At 42.1% G+C, this 17,350-nt stretch overlaps 1 protein-coding gene across 4 annotated transcripts in view; it reads left to right on the top strand.

Moving 5' to 3' along the window:
* SENP5 (SUMO specific peptidase 5) overlaps positions 1-11,840 on the top strand; it is a 252,121-nt gene extending 240,281 nt beyond the window's left edge. For all 4 annotated transcript variants that reach the window (XM_085635312.1, XM_085635309.1, XM_085635310.1 and 1 more), the window contains exon 10: positions 11,363-11,840. In XM_085635312.1, the coding sequence (XP_085491438.1) occupies positions 11,363-11,473 (111 nt within the window). In that variant the 3' untranslated portion in view covers positions 11,474-11,840. The remainder of the gene's footprint in view (positions 1-11,362) is intronic.
* Positions 11,841-17,350: the final 5,510 nt, after the last annotated feature.

The raw sequence follows: 17,350 nt of genomic DNA, 5'->3' as shown, positions 1-17,350 counted from the left end.
TTATCTTACCATTCACTGAAACACCGCCGCCCATGCATCCATCTTCAGATCGGCTGATGGTGGATGACCGCTCCCTGTTGACTCTGCTCAGTTGGCCAGCAGTACCTGTATTTCTAGCAAGAGGGTGCAGACATCAGAAGTAGGTCATGCTTGCCTGTTCCTTCTGCTTTATGATGGCAAAGAACGATGGGGACATCTTCCCTATATGGGATCTATGCCTTCTGAGCTGCTGCAGGAAACCTTCAAAATGCTCACATTGACTCGGGGACTATTTGCCGTGGAGACTGGATAGTAGCTCTGGGCTTGCAGAATGCATATTTCGATGCAACTGTTTCGCTGGTTCTAAGGCTTAGCTGCGATTCACGGTGGGACCACAAGCACTTTGTTAGCTATGCTCCGAAATGACCTTGCCAGTGCCCCTCGGGAGTTCACAAAGGTGATTGCTGTGGTTACAGCCCCTCTGCGGCGCTTTGAGGTTTCAGTTTTCCTCTACCATGATTCTGTTGAAAGCAGGTTCAACCCAGGCAGCTGTCTCTCACCTCCAGATTATGGCAGAAGACTACGGCAGACCTCCTGCGTTTGCGGAGGTTCACTATTAACATGCCAAAGTCACCCTCTTAGATGCTCACTTTCATCTGAGCCATTCTGGGCACAGTGCAGTTCTGTGCCTACCCAGTGGCATTACACAGGCCCCTGCAGCGCAGGCCCCAACCCTTCAGGTGGCTCCCATTTAGCTCCAGGTCATTGTATATCTGTGAGATATGCGAGATTCAGGTGGCCCTCATTACATTCTGTAAAGGGACCGCATTATTTTGCTTTATGCCACTGCGCCACATTTCAGAGCTGCGAGTCCAGGATATTCAGGCTATGATTCTGATGTTTCAGCCACTATCCTGGATTCGGTGTGAATAACTAAAGCTGTTTGGTCTCATGGCCCATGCATTCTGCTGGTAAAGCAGGCCTTTGTGGTCTCTGTTGTGGGACTGGAAATCCCAATGGTTGCAGCGTCTAGGGTATCTCTGACCTGGTCCAGATATTGAAGGGAACTGCAAAAGACCTGCAGTTGTCTGGTGCACCACAAACTCATTGGACCCCTCTTCCTTCCCCCACTGAGGCCTCACAGTGGTGAAAGATCTGTCCCTTCTGAGTTGGGGCAACAATGGAGAGGTGGAGATCAGAGGACTCTGGTCTCCAGTGGCGTCTCAGCTCCACAAAACCTTGTTGCAGTTGAGAGCAATCTGCCTTGCATTGAAAGCCTTCCTCTCTTCCATCTAGGGGTAGACTTGTTCAGGTGTTCATGGGCAACACCACCGCAGTGTGGTACTGCAACAAGCGGGGCAGGGTGGGGGTCATGGACCCTGTGTCAAGAGGCCCTGCACCTCTAGAACGTCTAGACATTTTCCTGATCGTACAACACCCGGCAGGCTCTCTGAACACCAAGACAGACACATTCAGCAGTCAATGCCGTGTGCATCACAAATGGCACATCCACCCAAGACTGGTACAAGGGCTCTTCTGTGACTGGGGAGAATTGTGGTTTGATCCATTTGCCACTATCAAATGTGCAGTGTCAGCACTTTTGCATGTTTGAGATCCCAGGGCAGCTCTTGCTCAGAGACTCGTTTGGTCTCGAATGGGGCTCAGGACTTTTGTTGTCTTCCTGTCTATACCACTCCTGCTTAGAGTTCTAAAGATCAGAATGAACGTGGCCATACTCATTCATATGGCTTCACATTGGGCATGTATACTACAGTATCTCAACTTCTGAGCATGAGCATTGATCCTTCGGTCGCACTGTCCCTTCAGGTGGATCTCCTGTCTCAGGACCGGGGCAGGGTTCTACACCCAAACCTCCAGCATTGAGCAGCAACAGTTGACCGTTTTTGATCTCCTCAGACGTCTGTGAAGGCATACTGGCAGCCAGGCGCCCTTCGACAAGACTGTAGGCTGCCATTGGGGCAACTTTGTGGCTTGATCCACTGAAAAGCATGTTGATCCTCCTTTGTTTTTTTTGTCTGAGGTATTGTTGTTTTATCATTAGCTTGCCAAGGCTTTGCTCTGGGCACAGTTAAATGGCATCGTTTGGCAGTTTCATCTGTTTCATATTTCTTACGACTGCCCGGTCAACCCTCCCTTTTCAAGTCACCTGTTGTGACTGCTTTCTTGAAAGAACTTCAGCGTGTGTCCACCTAAGCCCTTCATTATGCCCCCATAGAACCATAATTTGGTTTTAATTTCTTGATGTGTTGACCTTTCCAGCATATGAATAGCTGCCCTCTACATCTCTTGAGGATCAAAATACTCTTCTTGGTGGCCATTACTTCGCCAGAAGGGTTAGTGAATTACAGGCACCCCGTATGCTCTCCATACATAAGCTTCTTCCGAGACAAACTGGTTTTCTGCACATGTGCCTCTTTTCTGCCTACGGTGGTGACACTTTTCCACGTCACCCAAAGCATCACATTGCAGAGAACACGGGGTGGATGATTGACTCTTCGTTGGGTTCACCAGAGGAAACCAAGCAATATCTGTGCAGAAACAGACCATCTCTAGATGGACTTTGCTTAGCATTAAGATTTGCTAAGAAGCAACCCCCTGAGGGCTTGTGAGTTTATTCCACCAGAGCCAAGATTATGACCACTGCTTTTGCTCGCTGAGGGCTCGTCCTAGATATCTATCAGACTGCTACCTGGGCTTCTCTGCACGTTTACAAAATACTACTGCCTTGACAGTCAGGTCTGTCGTGACTGGCCCTTTGCTCATGTGATACTCCAGGACTTTTTAGTCTGAACCAGTTCACAGACCCACCTCCACGGAGGTATTCCTTCAGTATCTATTCTTTAAAGTAAGAAATCTGCAGCTAGAATAATGTATAAAATAAACAAGTGCCTTATTTTCAGTAACAAGTTATCTGTTAGAGATTCCTTACTGACCCTCCCAACTTCCTCTTTCTGCTGTTTTTTTCTGTCTAGAAAAGTCCCTGTAGGTCCTTAGTGTCTGCACACTAGTTCATCAGCCTTCAGACGTGGCTCTGACTTCAGGCGCAGAAATGTCCTGAAAAGAAACTGTCAGCACACTGGGCTGGCCCCTATAGAGGCACTGGGCACATCACTTCCAGCGCAAACTACACTGCCGACATGGAGCCGATTGATGCTGCCTATCGGTGCGCAGAGGTACTGCTCAAGATTTTCTGGATCCAGTCTAACACCTAGGGAAGATTCTAAGGTAAGTAATCTGCAGCTAGGTAGTCTTTACCAGATAAGGAATTAGCAAATGCTAGTTTCTTGTTAATTAGACGCAGTATTGATGCCAAATACAGGCTGGGACTGCATGCATCCATCTTTTTAGACACTCGTCATTAATAATCATTAGTTGCTGATGCTCCTAGCTACAGCAAAGTATTGCTTTTCCCACCCCCTCGTTTGCGTCAGTAGTGTTGGTTAAAGATGCCGTCACTAATGGTTCTGAGAAATGTGCAAGAAGTGCAAAGCCACTGCTCAAGAACCTGTACCTTTCCTATGCCAAGCCAAAGCAGACAATGTTGTGGCTAGTCGTAACAATTCTAGATTATCCTTGGCTGAATTTCCATACCCTTTTAGACTTCTATATAGACTTCAAGCATAGTGAAGTGGGTGAAAAAGGCAATACCGCTGCCCTTGATGCAAATCTGTGGGTGGACTTCAAGGTTTATGCTAAATTCAATATTAAGGCCCCAGAAGAACTACCCGTATAATGTCTTAAAAATTTCTTTTAAGATTTATGCACTTATCTCCCACTTGAGACTTAAACCTTTCTGGACTACCTTTTGGTGGCAAGTATTTATTTCTAGTTGACAGAGAAGCTTGTGAAGTGCAATTCAGAGGCTTTCAAAGTTGTGTCTTTAGGTTGGATCTCTCCAGACTTTGACTGGTGCCTCATACAAGAACAAATATTGGACATTGGAGGGTGTGTCTTTTTTGGGGGGGGGGGGGTGTTTTTGCAGTTTGTGCCAAGTTCTGAATATTTTAGGGCGACATGAAAGGACTCTTGACAATGTTATCCCCTGCAAACAAAATCTGTGAGGCATAACTTGCAGGAACTATTTATGCTCTCAATGTTAAAAGATCTCATTCTAACACAACAGTTTCAAATGTTATATGAACCTTTTTAGGTCTCGCTGAGCCCCAGCGCATGCGCTGGCTCGGAGAGACATTTTGTAGTTGGGATTTTTAAAGTGCTGCCTGTGGCCTAAAGCTTGAATGCATGTGAGCGTGCACACGCGCAGCCGCCAATCACTGCTGCGCGCGCACCACTCGCGTGCTTGCCACACAGCGTTCCCGTCCAAGCGATCGCGATCACTTTCGCTTTGATCGCGATCGCTATTACTTTCGTTTTCGCGGCATCTGGGATGCATAGGCCAGAGTTCCCGCTTATCCACTTTTCCACCCAGAGGGTTTATTAATCATTCCCAGAGCAAGCTTGCTTTTTTTTCTTCTTCCTTTCTACTTAATTGGCACTGCTCTGGCCAGTCCACTCTTTAAATTTATATTTTATGCCATTTCCATACATGTGTATCTCTTTGCATTATGTGCATGGACTCGCGCATTAATATTACTCTAATACGAACGCTGCCGCGAGTTATGGATAGATGGGTGTACTTGAATGGTTAGACCACCGGAAAGCTGACGGTCGTCCTCACCTAAGATGGCTGACTTGCTGTGTCAGCTGAGCTGGCTGGACAGCTCCGAAACTTCCACAACCAACATGGTAGGCCACTCGCATCTGCAGCGGTGCGGAGTCGCAGAGAGACAGCCTGTGGTGCTCTTCTCCCTGGTCCTGTAAGGGGACTCCGGGCACCCTGCACCTCCTGGGGTGGCCTACGGGAAAACTGGGGCTGAAGGTGCCATGGTGGCTGTGTATGTCTGGGAGCAGCAGGAGACCGCTGCAGCACTGAGCGGTGTGAGCCTGGCACCCGCTTCTGACAGGTGAACAGCTCCCCCTCTTCCCGCCTCATCTTTATCCTTCCAAGAGTCTCCCCTGTTTCCCTGCTTATAGTTCCATGGCAATCTCTTCCTCCTTCTAAGCAGTCTACTCGCAATTGCTTTTTTCTACCCTTTTCTCAGTTCCATTCCGTTTCCATCGATTTCCTGTCATTTCAGTAACATCATCATTTCATCCACTTACACTTTATTTTTGGCAACCCCACAATCTTTTCTATATTCTCCATTTGGACTGCCCACACCTTCTTTTTGTCTTTCGCTCTTCTCCCTGTCTTTCGCTCTTCTCCCTGTTATGTACACATCACCATTTAATTCTATAACGCAACCTCAGTGTTGCCACCTCGGACTGCAGCCACTCTCACCAATTTCCTCTTATTTCCATTTGAAAGTGTAGCTTAAATGTAAGTATGCGCACTTCCTTTCACCCACCTTTCCCCAACACCTTCAATCAACTAATTTATGAACCTTCGTTTTCACTAGCGTCCTCTTTTTCTTATACGCTCTGCCTCACCGATTTCTTTTTGCACCCTCATTTACTTCACCATTTTTAGGTCTCGCCTGACCCAGCGCATGCGCTGGTCTGGCGAGACTTATTGAGAGGGCTCCAAAAAGTGCTACCAGGCCAGCCTAGAGCTACAGTGCATGTGCGCGGGCGCACGCGCCGCTTTTACCGCGATTACTTTCACTTTCGCGGCCGCAGGGCCGCTTGGCATAGCCAATAGGTCTCACTTTTGGGACCTTATAAGTATTTAGTTATGCAACTGTTGCATGGCTAAACACTTGTAAGGTCCCAAAGGCGAGACCTATTGTTTCACTTGCACTTCTTTCACCAGTATTTTTTGATTCATGTTCCTCCCGGTTAATCCTCCCCTCTGTTTCTACATACACCTGTCGCCTTTTAGACATCCCTCCTTACCGTCTTCTCATTCAGTTATACAGTCTTGCATGCCTCATATTTTACCGCAATTTCTATTCTAGTTATTACTTTCGTCCTATTCTTTGCTCCTGCTGCCCAGTCAGTTTCAATTTCTCCAGTGTTTACCCTCTTGTTTATGCTGCAGTCAACGGCGATTTCAAGAACCTCAAATACTGTGATGATTTACTTTAATTTCGGAGAACGTTGGTTATACAGTTGTTGAACGAAGTGTTGCATGCAAATTATAATTTGGCACATCTAGTTAACAAGTTCTAGCATGAGCACTATGATTGTATAATATAAAACTATAGATACAATTGTGGATAGCTCTTCTGAATTCGTTGTATTTTGTTCTCTGTATACAGTAAACTATACTCTGCTGCCTACACCCTCTTTGCATAAGAATCCATTTGCAAAACTTGCTGTTGGGCTAGTGGAAGTTCAAACCTTCGAAAGGCAACTGATAGTATTATAAATGGGTAACAATTAGTTATGCTAATATTTTTTTGCATATCTGTTCTAAGTGGTATCAGTTAGACTAGAGTAAAGCTCGAGTTAACTCTGTCATTCAGAGCGCCAGGTTAAAAACATCACAGTAATTCCTTTGTGACGCAGCAACAGTTCTGTGACCCCCCTGTTTTGTGATAGCAGTGAATTACTGGATTTAGAATATGAGAGCCACGCCTAGTGCATAGAATTATAGATGGGTAACAGTGAGCTACGGGGAGGTCAACATCCCTGTTACTAACAGTACCCATCTGTTATTCTATGTAAATGATAGAGGCTTGCTGTGGCACAAACCATAACAAGCATTTCCAGTGCAATAGGTCTCGCATTTACGTGAGTTTAAGCTAATCACATTGCAAATAACAATACCTTTTATTTGTGTTTTTCGTTTTTCAAACCATAATAAAAGGCATCGTCATTTACAATGCCAATAGCTTAAACTCGCGTAAATGCAAGACCTATTGCATTGCAAATGCTTGTTGTACTTGAGGTTACAGCCTTGATAAATGCAAACAGGACACAATCATGCTCCATTTCAATTCCATTATTCAAAAAGCTGTCTTCAGACTCTGAAATTCCAACCAACTTCCAGTCGCTCTTGCACCTCCCTTATCTTTCAACATTGACAGATAGGTAGTTCAATAAAATCTTGCGGTTTATTCGTATGGGTTTTGCCCCTATTGTAACACAAATGGTGGTTGTTGCAGCCCTTGATGGCACCAGAGGACAAATTCTGTTGCTCTGTCTGCTGACTTTGATACAATATACCGCCAGGTGCTGCTATTTCGACTCCAGTAGCTTCATGTTCATGGGCCCACCTGATGTGAGTCTCTTCCTTATGGTAAGACTACAGTCGGCTTCTTCTAATTTTATATCTAACCTTGTTCAGATCATTTGCAGGCTTCCTCTGCATCATTCCCTGCACAATTCGTCTGTGGTAGATTTTGTTTAAATTATTATTGAATCTGTTTTTTTTGGGTTGACCTCCAAACTGAAATGATTTAATACACTTTTCATATACTTCGATTCTGAGTTATTGCTCAAGATAAGCAAAGATGTAAATATCACCATTAACTTAACTAATACTCCTAAGCCTTTAACATCTGGAGGTTTACAAACTTTACTAAATTAGAGAAACTGGATTCTGATGGATACTTGTAACTACCGATTCCTCTCCTTCTAGAATATCCAAAACTGCCAGACTGGATCCCGAAGTTTCTCAGCAGCGCTCCCATGCATTCTAGTTGTTGCAATGTGCCACTGCTTGGCTTAGTTCTGCCCTGAAAATAATGGAGCAGACACAACTAGAAGCACCACACCTGCACTTTGATGTCCATTTCTTTATTTCCTCGCCTTGGGATGCGAACCCAGGGCTTTACTGTATATTTCATCGATTTATCAAATATCTTTAATCCTACCTAAAACCGCAGCGTTCAGACCATGCCAACTGAAGGCAATCTGGGACCGTGAAGCAACTCTCCAAACATTGGAAGAAAGACATTACAGACCTAGTATGAATCCCTTTCCAAGTAGAGGTCGGGGACCCATTCCTGCGCTTGACGTTGATCTCATGACGGGACTCCTTCAGTCAAACTCCAATTTGAAAAGAAAACACAAGAAAGCTAAGGGGGTCTCAGCCCTATTCTGCCACTCTCTATCCAAAAAGATAAGTCGCAAGGGTGTCAATATGAGACTATCTCCAATTGAAGAGCTGGTTCCACAGTTGATCCTGATGTGCCCAAAGTTCCACCGCCTTCGGCCCCCAAGGGGTTAGGTTCCTGCTGGGAGATTCATCCTCTTGGCCCCTAGAATCCACCTGGTTCTTCACCACTCTGTTGCTGACTTCCATTTCAACACCAAGGCCTGTGCCTCTTTCAGCACCGATGAAGTTGGATCCACTGCTGACTGTTGTGCCGAATCCTCAGTTGAATTCTCCTCGACCAAGGTCCCGCTCTATCGCCACCCAAAAGTATGCATAAAAGTGATGGATGGAAAGCTTGAATTAATCTCAGCCACTGGTAATTTATGGGCCTCATCCGAATTCATCAGTCTTTTGCACACCATACCACTTCAGTTTGGACCCAGTTATATGCAGATCAGTCTAGGTAGCTTCTGTTCCAGTTCAGGGAGGACCTGGCTTGGCAATGTGTGCTGGACTGTTCCAGTTGGAGCAGAGTAAAGACTGATATGCTTATTAGCTGGGTCCAAACTGAGGTGGCCTGTTTTTTTAAGTTTATTTTTTTGGTCTACATATCACGAATGTCTGCAAGACCAGGCCATTCTACAAAACCTGTCCCAAACTTAGGCCTGTTGCACACCATCTCCGGCCCTGCTGGACCAGACCTACCAGTTTCCTGAAATCTCGCAGGTGTAATCATCGGACCCCTCATTAAGTCATTGACATTCCACTACATCTTTGAGAGTCAACACATATATTCAGCTGCGATCAGCCGCCCGAGTTCCATTGCTGGTGTCCAATTTACAAATACTTTTAACAGCCGGAACCCAGTCAATCTCCTTAGACGGTGAAGAATCCGTCCAGCACTCTCTTCTGGCTAGGAGCATAATCTAGAATAGCAGGACCCTCCTAGATTTTGTTAGAGACTGGCTCGGGCGAGCTTCCACCCCCATGAGTATCAATGTTAAACTTGACGTTATATTGACCCCACAGGTAATTCTTAACCACATTCTCCACCTCCTGCCAATTACAGCTGTAATTCTGGGCATTTAAAAAAACACGTTGGTCATCGGCTCTTAGAAAGCCGCACCAACACTTTGGGACCAGCTCTTTTACTAATTCGCTAACCTCTGTGGTGTCCATTATAGCCGATTGATAGTATAAAAATGATTTGGTTTCAAATTATCTGGCTTAACCACAAAGTATAGTCAATTTAATGATTGCCATACTGTTTGTAGCTCGGTCTCCTGAATAACTCCTTCCCATACAGAGTATGGTGCCTTGAGTTTCCTGTCCTCAGCATCATGAAGCGTCCAGTACTAAAGAGCCACCTCCTTTTCCCTGGGGAGCCCATCCTGCAGTTTTGACTCAAATTCCCATGCCCCTCCAATCTGTCTTACATTAGTTGTGGCGCAGGATGATAGCTGTAGGTACTTAAATCTGGAGAGAGAATTGCCAGTCTTTGCCTCTAACACTTCCCAGGGCTGCATACCCTCTAGTGTTAACATTGCCCCCCTCCCCCCAACCTCTGTCCCAGCTCACCTCAATGGGAGACTCCACACATCCTTAAGACACTCCGGCGTGCCTGGTGAGTCCCAGATTGAGAAGAAATCTGAGAAGTAACCCATTCCCAGAATCCTAACTCCAATCTAGCGAGCCAGTGCTGCGTTCATGAGCTTCAACCGAACCGGTTTGAAAAACTTCCTTGCACCAATCTTATATAAGAAACCTTTAGTGTTCCATACGTTTACCATCTCCTCTAACATACCTCCCCATATTGTGGGCCCCGCTTTACCAAAGAGCACCCTGCAATTTTTAAACTGAAAGGCCATACAATATAATTTAGGAACTGGAAAAGCCAGTTTACATTTTTCGAGCCGATGCCTTAATTTTTTCTAGGCCATCAGAGTTCCCCTTGATTCCCAAATAAAACTATTTTCCCCTGAATCTTATCAATTACATTTCCTGGAAATGTCAAGAATACAGTTGAAAAGGTACATCAATTTAGGGATTGCCACCATTTTAATCAAATGTACTCTTCTGTACATGGTCTGGGGCAGATTCTTCCATCTAACAAGTAGTACATCAAATTCTGTCGCTACCCTCTCAAGATTATACTGAGGTATTAACTCTACTGACTTAAGATAGTAATGCCAAGGTACCTGGTCTCATCCTGCACTCTGACATGCCTTTATGAATTGTTCTCAAGACCTCTAAAATGGGAATATTCATGGTATGTTTATGTGCAGTTAAAAATAGATAGGACTGCGGTTTTTGCCATTTCCCTATTAATTAGGCAAACAAATTATTTGGTCCTTATTCATAGAGGCATTTAAGACTGCTTATTAGTACTATTTTCTGTACTTTAAAATGATCTTAGGAATTGGGCTCATTACATTCTGGGTGGACGGAGCCACAGTTGAAGTCCTGTGGACTCGCATGGCAGTGCTGAAGAGCTGTTAAGCTGGGAAGAAAGATTTCCACATCCAATCTGGTGCCACAAAAATAGTTGTAAGGTGAGGAATCTACAGAAGCTATTGAATCACAAGAAATATAGTAACCAAAGACTAACTTCTTATTCAGGAGCAGTGTAATTTAGGATGGCTTTTGTAGGTATTGATGGTATGTGGACAGCAGCTCCTCCTGAAGTCGTCTTGGTGATGTGACCACTTATGAGGATTTTATAACCAACAAATGTATCTTTATGCAAGATTTGTCTGAATCGTCACTTAGCCAAGTTTCCATAATAAAAGTGAATGAAATTTAGGGTTTGATAGTATATCATAAGTGGACTTTTTGCTCAAAGATATTGCATCACTAGGCTGCCAGAGAGCGAGTTCTCTTTTGAGGGGTGTGTTTGTAGAGCGAAAAGGACTTGCCCAGCAGATCCAGAAATGGCATTACAGGACTGAAAGGAAGATGTGAGAGTGAAACTGCAAAGTGGTTTGGGGCAATACCAGTTTGACAGAAAGAGGGGTCAGAAGAAGGGCATGCACAAATTAACATTGAGTTCTTTATTTTTATGCCAATGTGTTTGAAAAACTGAAAACAGACTGACTATTCAGATGTACAGAATTAACTTTTTTTTTTTCCCCCCAGTCATCTGTTTTGTGTAATTTCCTATTGGCCAGTTAGCAGCACAAATATTTTTTTCTCTGAGCATAATTGATTGCCACACCAGTGATATTTTAGATATGCAATGTCCATGATTGCTCTGGTGTACTAATTTTGTTACTAATTACGATGTTTTTTCTTTTTTTATGCACTTTTCAAATTCTGTAGTACTGCAAGTGCCTTGCCTTGGGACAGCCTTTCCAGTTCTCGCAAGAAGATATGCCTAGAGTTCGGAAAAGAATTTACAAAGAACTCTGTGAATGCCGACTGATGGACTAGACATTCAAGCTGCTGTTTCAGTGCAGAGTTCAAGATAGTTGTGTTGGACTTCAATTTCTGAACACTTCCACAGTTTCAACTTTGTCACATTAGTGGGAGCGACCACTATTGTTACCTCAGCTTTTTTCTTCTCTTTATTTTGGACAAGTTTGCTTTGGCTGGTCGACCCTAAATGAACTACCATGAGAAAATATTTCTGATGTCCATTTTGAAGCTTTTCTTTGTGTTCTTGTATTTAATATTTATTCTGTAAGCATGCTACTAGGCAAAGAAAAGCATGCAATAAAATATAAACTGTAGACTTGGTGCACCTTGACTTGTAGATAGAATTACAGAATACAGATTTTAATTTTTCAAGAAATCTAAAGATGCCTGATCATTCTTTTGGTTTATCTAATGTAGGCCTTAATAATGCAACATGTAAAAGTGTTGTGTGGTTGGAAACTCTTGCTATGTTCTGATGTCTAAATGTGATTTATCATTTCAAGAGATGGATTCTCATTCTTTCAGTTTTCCTGTCTTCACCCATTCTTCAACACATGTACTTGTTTAATCAAATTTCATTGAGAGATGGAGCCACAGCTAACAAGACATGCTTATGAATGAGTTGGTAGTACCGTGACACATTGCGCACAGTAGTGGAGCGAGAGGTTAGGTTTTTCATTTTATGATGAACTTCCTTCCTCACTTTGTATGGTCTTATTATTTTCAAGCTAGATGGACAAACTCTTTGACTACCCTATGGTACATGTCTACTGCTTCAACCCATTCCAAATGGTGCTGTCTACTTTGAGTTATTATAGTAGCATTTCATCTATGTATAAATTGGGAACATCTACAAAAACATCTCATTTCTGCTTAGGTTTTGCTGTGTACAGTCCCATTTCTGGTTGTGACTAGATTTTCACTAGCGAGTGACTGTGAAAGCTGAGCCAAAATACCATTGTTTATACAGGTCCTGTGTAAAGTTGTTGAAACATCAATTTCAGGAATAACTCAATTATTTGTACAGTCAATGTCTTAGTGCTACAAGTATCAATAGCTGAGTTATTAATTTCAAAGAACAATGTCAAAAAGGATTTCAATAAGTTCCTTATGTGTGATCTCTGAGAGTAGCATCGCTCAAATGACATTGCTGGAATAACGCGACTTCCAGTGGCTATTCATTAATTTCAAACCCAATTGTAAGATGGGCAGATTTGGGATTTACGTACCAGTGATACTATAGTAAGGTGTTAGTGTAATTATACAAATCTTAAAGAGGAAACAAAACAGTGTAACATGCCGTCTCATCTTTCAGAAGCACCTGACTTTTGATGAACAAATCTTAAATGCTTTTTCCTAACATCCATGCTTACAGGTTTTCATGTTGAATACTTGCGATGTTTCAAGCTGGTATGAAAACGTTATCATTCTTCCTAGCACTTCAGCTCTGATGGAAAAATCTATATGACCTACAGAAAAGGATACATACATTTGTGTGTGTTCCTAATTGACTACAGGATTCCCACCATAAATCGAGATTAAGAAGATCTTGATATACCTGAAATTCAAAGGGTTGCTTGACAATTCACCTGTGAATGTTGGTACATTCAAATATCAGAATTTTATGTTTTTTAAACAATGTAATGGTAGGGAGCAAATATTTTACATTCTTATATGCTGAAATACCCTACCAGGTTGTTTATGTATAGAAGTGGCTAAAACGTGTATTGTCCAGTATATGCCCCTCACTCAGCAGTATATTTTCTTGATCATGATCTGCACAGCAGAAGCTGTAAAAGACCTATATCTACCATTAATATCTGATGAATCTCAACATCTTTGAAGAATGGCTGGAATATTTTGATGTTGACGTAAGTGAGCAGGAAAATGAATAATGCCTGTTGTGTATCCTTGGCTGCCAGATTTGTGCTGTTGCAAAATGTTTCTTTAGATCTGGTGTAGCCAAACAGTCAACTGGTTGTTGAGAGTTTATTTCTTAACTTCTCACCACGGTTAGAGGTGTGTTGAAATAAAACTAGTAGTATGCATTCATTTTTTTTAAGACGTCCTGCACAGCTGACATTACACTTTCAGCCTTGCTTTCCATTGTTCATCTTGAAATATATTTCTTTGTAAAAAGTAAGATAACGCAATCCATTGTAAATAAACAAGGGATAATTAGTATATAATTAGAAAAACATAAATTATGCTATCCTTACTTGGCGTTATCTGTAAAGCAATAGGTCTGGTACAGGGGAATCCTCTTTACGCCATCTTTGTGTGAATATTGACATTCTTCTGCTTTAATCTGTTTCGTTAAGCTTTAAATGTAGAATGATGGAGCCATACAGTCCTTAAACAAATTTTGTTTTTTTGCTGGGTTGTCCAGGGTTTGTCCACGATAACGGGAATCCCTCCCTGTGTTCATATTATTCACATAAGATAATTCTTCAGTCAGTTAATTCAAGTGGGATTAACTTCCTTAGTTGGTGACTATTTTGAAAATGTTCATGGCTTCAGACTGTGTACACATGTTGAAAACCAGAATGTCATAGTTTAATCTAATTGGTAAGTACAAGATCTTTCCAATGTGCTTACTGCACTATCTGTGCTAGGTGCCATCATCTCCCAGGTTTTGTTTCCATCCCCAATCATAGTTTTTATTTTTCGCGTAACTTTTTTTCTGCGACCATGCCCAAATTCATCACCAGTTTTGTGGCATTTAACCCAATTTGTTTTTTCTTCTTTCCTTTCTATTTTCAACAATTGCAAATTCAAACGTTTATTTTGCATGAAGATTATTGCTCAAGTGTGCATTGTCATGATTTGGTTTATAGCACCTGTTTTTGTAGGTCACTAATCAAATATTCTTTGATTCCAGGGGTGGATGTTGAGGCAAGTAAGTCAAGCGGTTCCACTAAACGGGGAAAAATAAATGTATATTTCTTTAAGTTTGTAGGGTTAAGAAGAATCGCTATTGCTCTATTTAATATTGACTACCCCAATGTATGTAGCACTTAATGATTTTCACTGCTCTAGGTGTGCTATTGTGATCTTTGAGTGTAGGATTCTTTGTTATATAATTCATTCCCAGTTTGTGGATTTTCTCTCATCCAACCATTAAACCAGTAGAGCAGGACTCCCGCTCAAATTTGCAGAACAGTCATTATCCAAAATGGCAACTTTTCTGTGTAAAAACCAGTGCCTTTTTCTGCTGTCTCGGTGATTGTAACCATGGCCCACTTGCTAAACGTGGTATGTCTTCATTTGGAATGAGTTCAGCTTTTGCACAGCTCAGTATGGTAAGATCATCTACACTTGTAAGGCTGGTATTTAACACCATGCTGAACACTTGCAAGTCCAGTCCCAGTTTGCAGTGAGAACTGCATATTTAGTGGGTTTGGAGCTGTCATACTGGAACAATACTTACTACACTACTTACTGGGAAATCTACCCCCTTCAGACGATTTTGTGTGTAAAAGACGAACACCTTGGAGTTAGCCTCTCAGTGGAGTGGGGTGCAATGGTATGTTTCAATAGAATGGCCACCTTTACATTTCAGAGACCTATTTCTCCCTGTATAGAAATCTTGTTAGATCATAAATCCTGGGTCAACTAAGTCTTGACAAATGGATTGTATAATGCATTTTTTTTGTTCTCGTTACAATGGTTTTTAGGCGTGACCCACCCAACCGTAACTACGTTTCTGCAACCGTTTGAGGCATTTAACTGTTTTTTTTTTTTTAACTTGGGAACATCAAAACAGTTTTTAATAGAAACTAGCATAATTTCTTCCCTCGTAAACCTGCTTTAGAATATGGTCTTTCAACCCTTTCCTTCATGATCCAATGTCTGCACGTTACCTAGGTCTCGGATCATTCACTCCTTTTTCCAAGAACACTGGCTCTTCTTTTAAGCTTTAGAAAATTGCACCTGAGAACTCTGGACCGAATATCTCACAACTTCTTGTGGTCCGTATTTGTAACAAATGCCTTTAGTACAGCCTGTGATTTTAAGGTGTTTTTTGGGCCGGTGGGGAGGAAGAGATCTCTAGAACTTTAGATGCACATTGTCAATGTGATCTTGGCCCTGTCAGGATTTGGTTGGTTGAGGATATCCTGAAACTCAAAGCCTTTTGTATCCACAAGGTTACTCTGTTCCGATTTTAGACTGCACTAATCACGCTCCAGGTAGTGGTATATTGATGCATCTGCACTTTAAGGTTTGTAATGGTTATTAAAAGGACACTTCATTTTCTATTGTTTTATTAAGTAACAGTGTTTATCACTATATTCTTGAGTAAGACAGCTGCACTGAAGATCTGTTATCCTTTAACTGTAATTCCCAATTCTGAATTGAAGTACATCCAGTGGTGTTCTGCAAAGCACCTTTTCTGCCTGTATCTCCTTTTTATTTTTCCATCAACTTAAACCATGAGTGATGATGCTGGAATATAAAAATGAGTTTTCTGCTCAAAGCAGCAAATAGAGGTTAACTTTTTTTCCCCACTTTATATGGATACACCTCCAAATACTTGCTCTGAAGCTGGTTTGTCTCGGCTCTAAAAATAAATTTTTTAAAAAACTCGCGGTCAAGTCCAAGATTTCGAATACTGAGGCGTTGACCTTCATACTGCTTCATTGTTCCAAAGAGTGGTACTAGAAAAGTATGTAGGAGAACTTTTAAAATATACTTTCTCAATGAGGCTATGGATGAGTCTGTTAACTTTCTATTTTAACCGTCCTAGCTAGAGATAATGTAAATGCAATCTGAGCTGAATCCGTAGTATGAATCTGGCGTCCCTAAACTTCACTTTTGCAGCATCTGCTCCTTGAAAAGTATGCATGCGCGTGTGTATGTGTGTATATGTATATATATATATATATATATATATAGTGTGCCAAAACAGAATTAGCACCTTCCGGGATCAAGGACCCAAGAGGTGTGGTGCGGGCAGAGGAAGCCCCCTTCCAATCTCCCAAAAAGCCAACGTGTCAGTAACGCACACTTTGGAAACAATCATCAGTGATTTATGTGGTTTTCATTGCAGAATCCTTATGTTCTGCATTAAAAACCCCATACCGTACCGATTGTTTCGCAAATGTGCGTTACTACCTCTTTGGCTTTTTGTTATAGATATATAAATATCTATATACACACAGGCATGTATGTGCATATATATATATATAACATATAGTGATAACTCTACCTGATCGCTAGCAAATTACAAATAGTTCTTAGTGTTCATCAGTTGAACTCTGCTGCAGATTTTGAGTGCATGGCCTCCAGAGTGCTCCATGCACCAGGTACATAATTGTGGCTCACAAATCTTTAAGGAAACCATTATCAATTGACAAGGACTTGAGTGGCTAGTGTAAGGAAGAAGGCATGCGCATCTCATGTCTCTTTTTTTCTTCAGTTTGCTTGATCTGCTAGTTACTTTTTGCAGCACTGTGAATTATCAATGTTGTGTAATCCACATTGCTCCTAATCTGGTTTCCAGTATCTTTGGATTGTATTTCTCAACCATGTTGAAACATTTTGGCTGAGCTTTCACACAGATCTTGCAAATATGGTGAACTTTTAACAGGTAACAGACTAGGCTTCTAGTCATGTGCACTGCTATTCTGTAATTTTGGGCTACAGTTGTTGTACTGCTTCTATTTACAGCACCTGCTGTTAGATTGCATCGCATTTTTCTTAAAGCACAAAGGCTACATGTTAAGCTATTAGCCACTCATACCTTTGACTTGTATGTGCATTGAAATCCAGAAAAGCTGGTTAAAGCACTAACTTTGAGTTGTCGGAAATGCTAGCACTGGCGCCAATGTATTTTTTGGTAGGTGTATCACTGAGCTTGAAATATGTTCTAGATATATGCATTAATATTTT

This window comes from Triturus cristatus, chromosome 11, assembly GCF_964204655.1.
Source record: "Triturus cristatus chromosome 11, aTriCri1.1, whole genome shotgun sequence".
NCBI lineage: Eukaryota > Metazoa > Chordata > Amphibia > Caudata > Salamandridae > Triturus > Triturus cristatus.
Note: the sequence above shows the minus strand (reverse complement) of the source record. Positions and strands in the feature narration are given on the sequence as shown.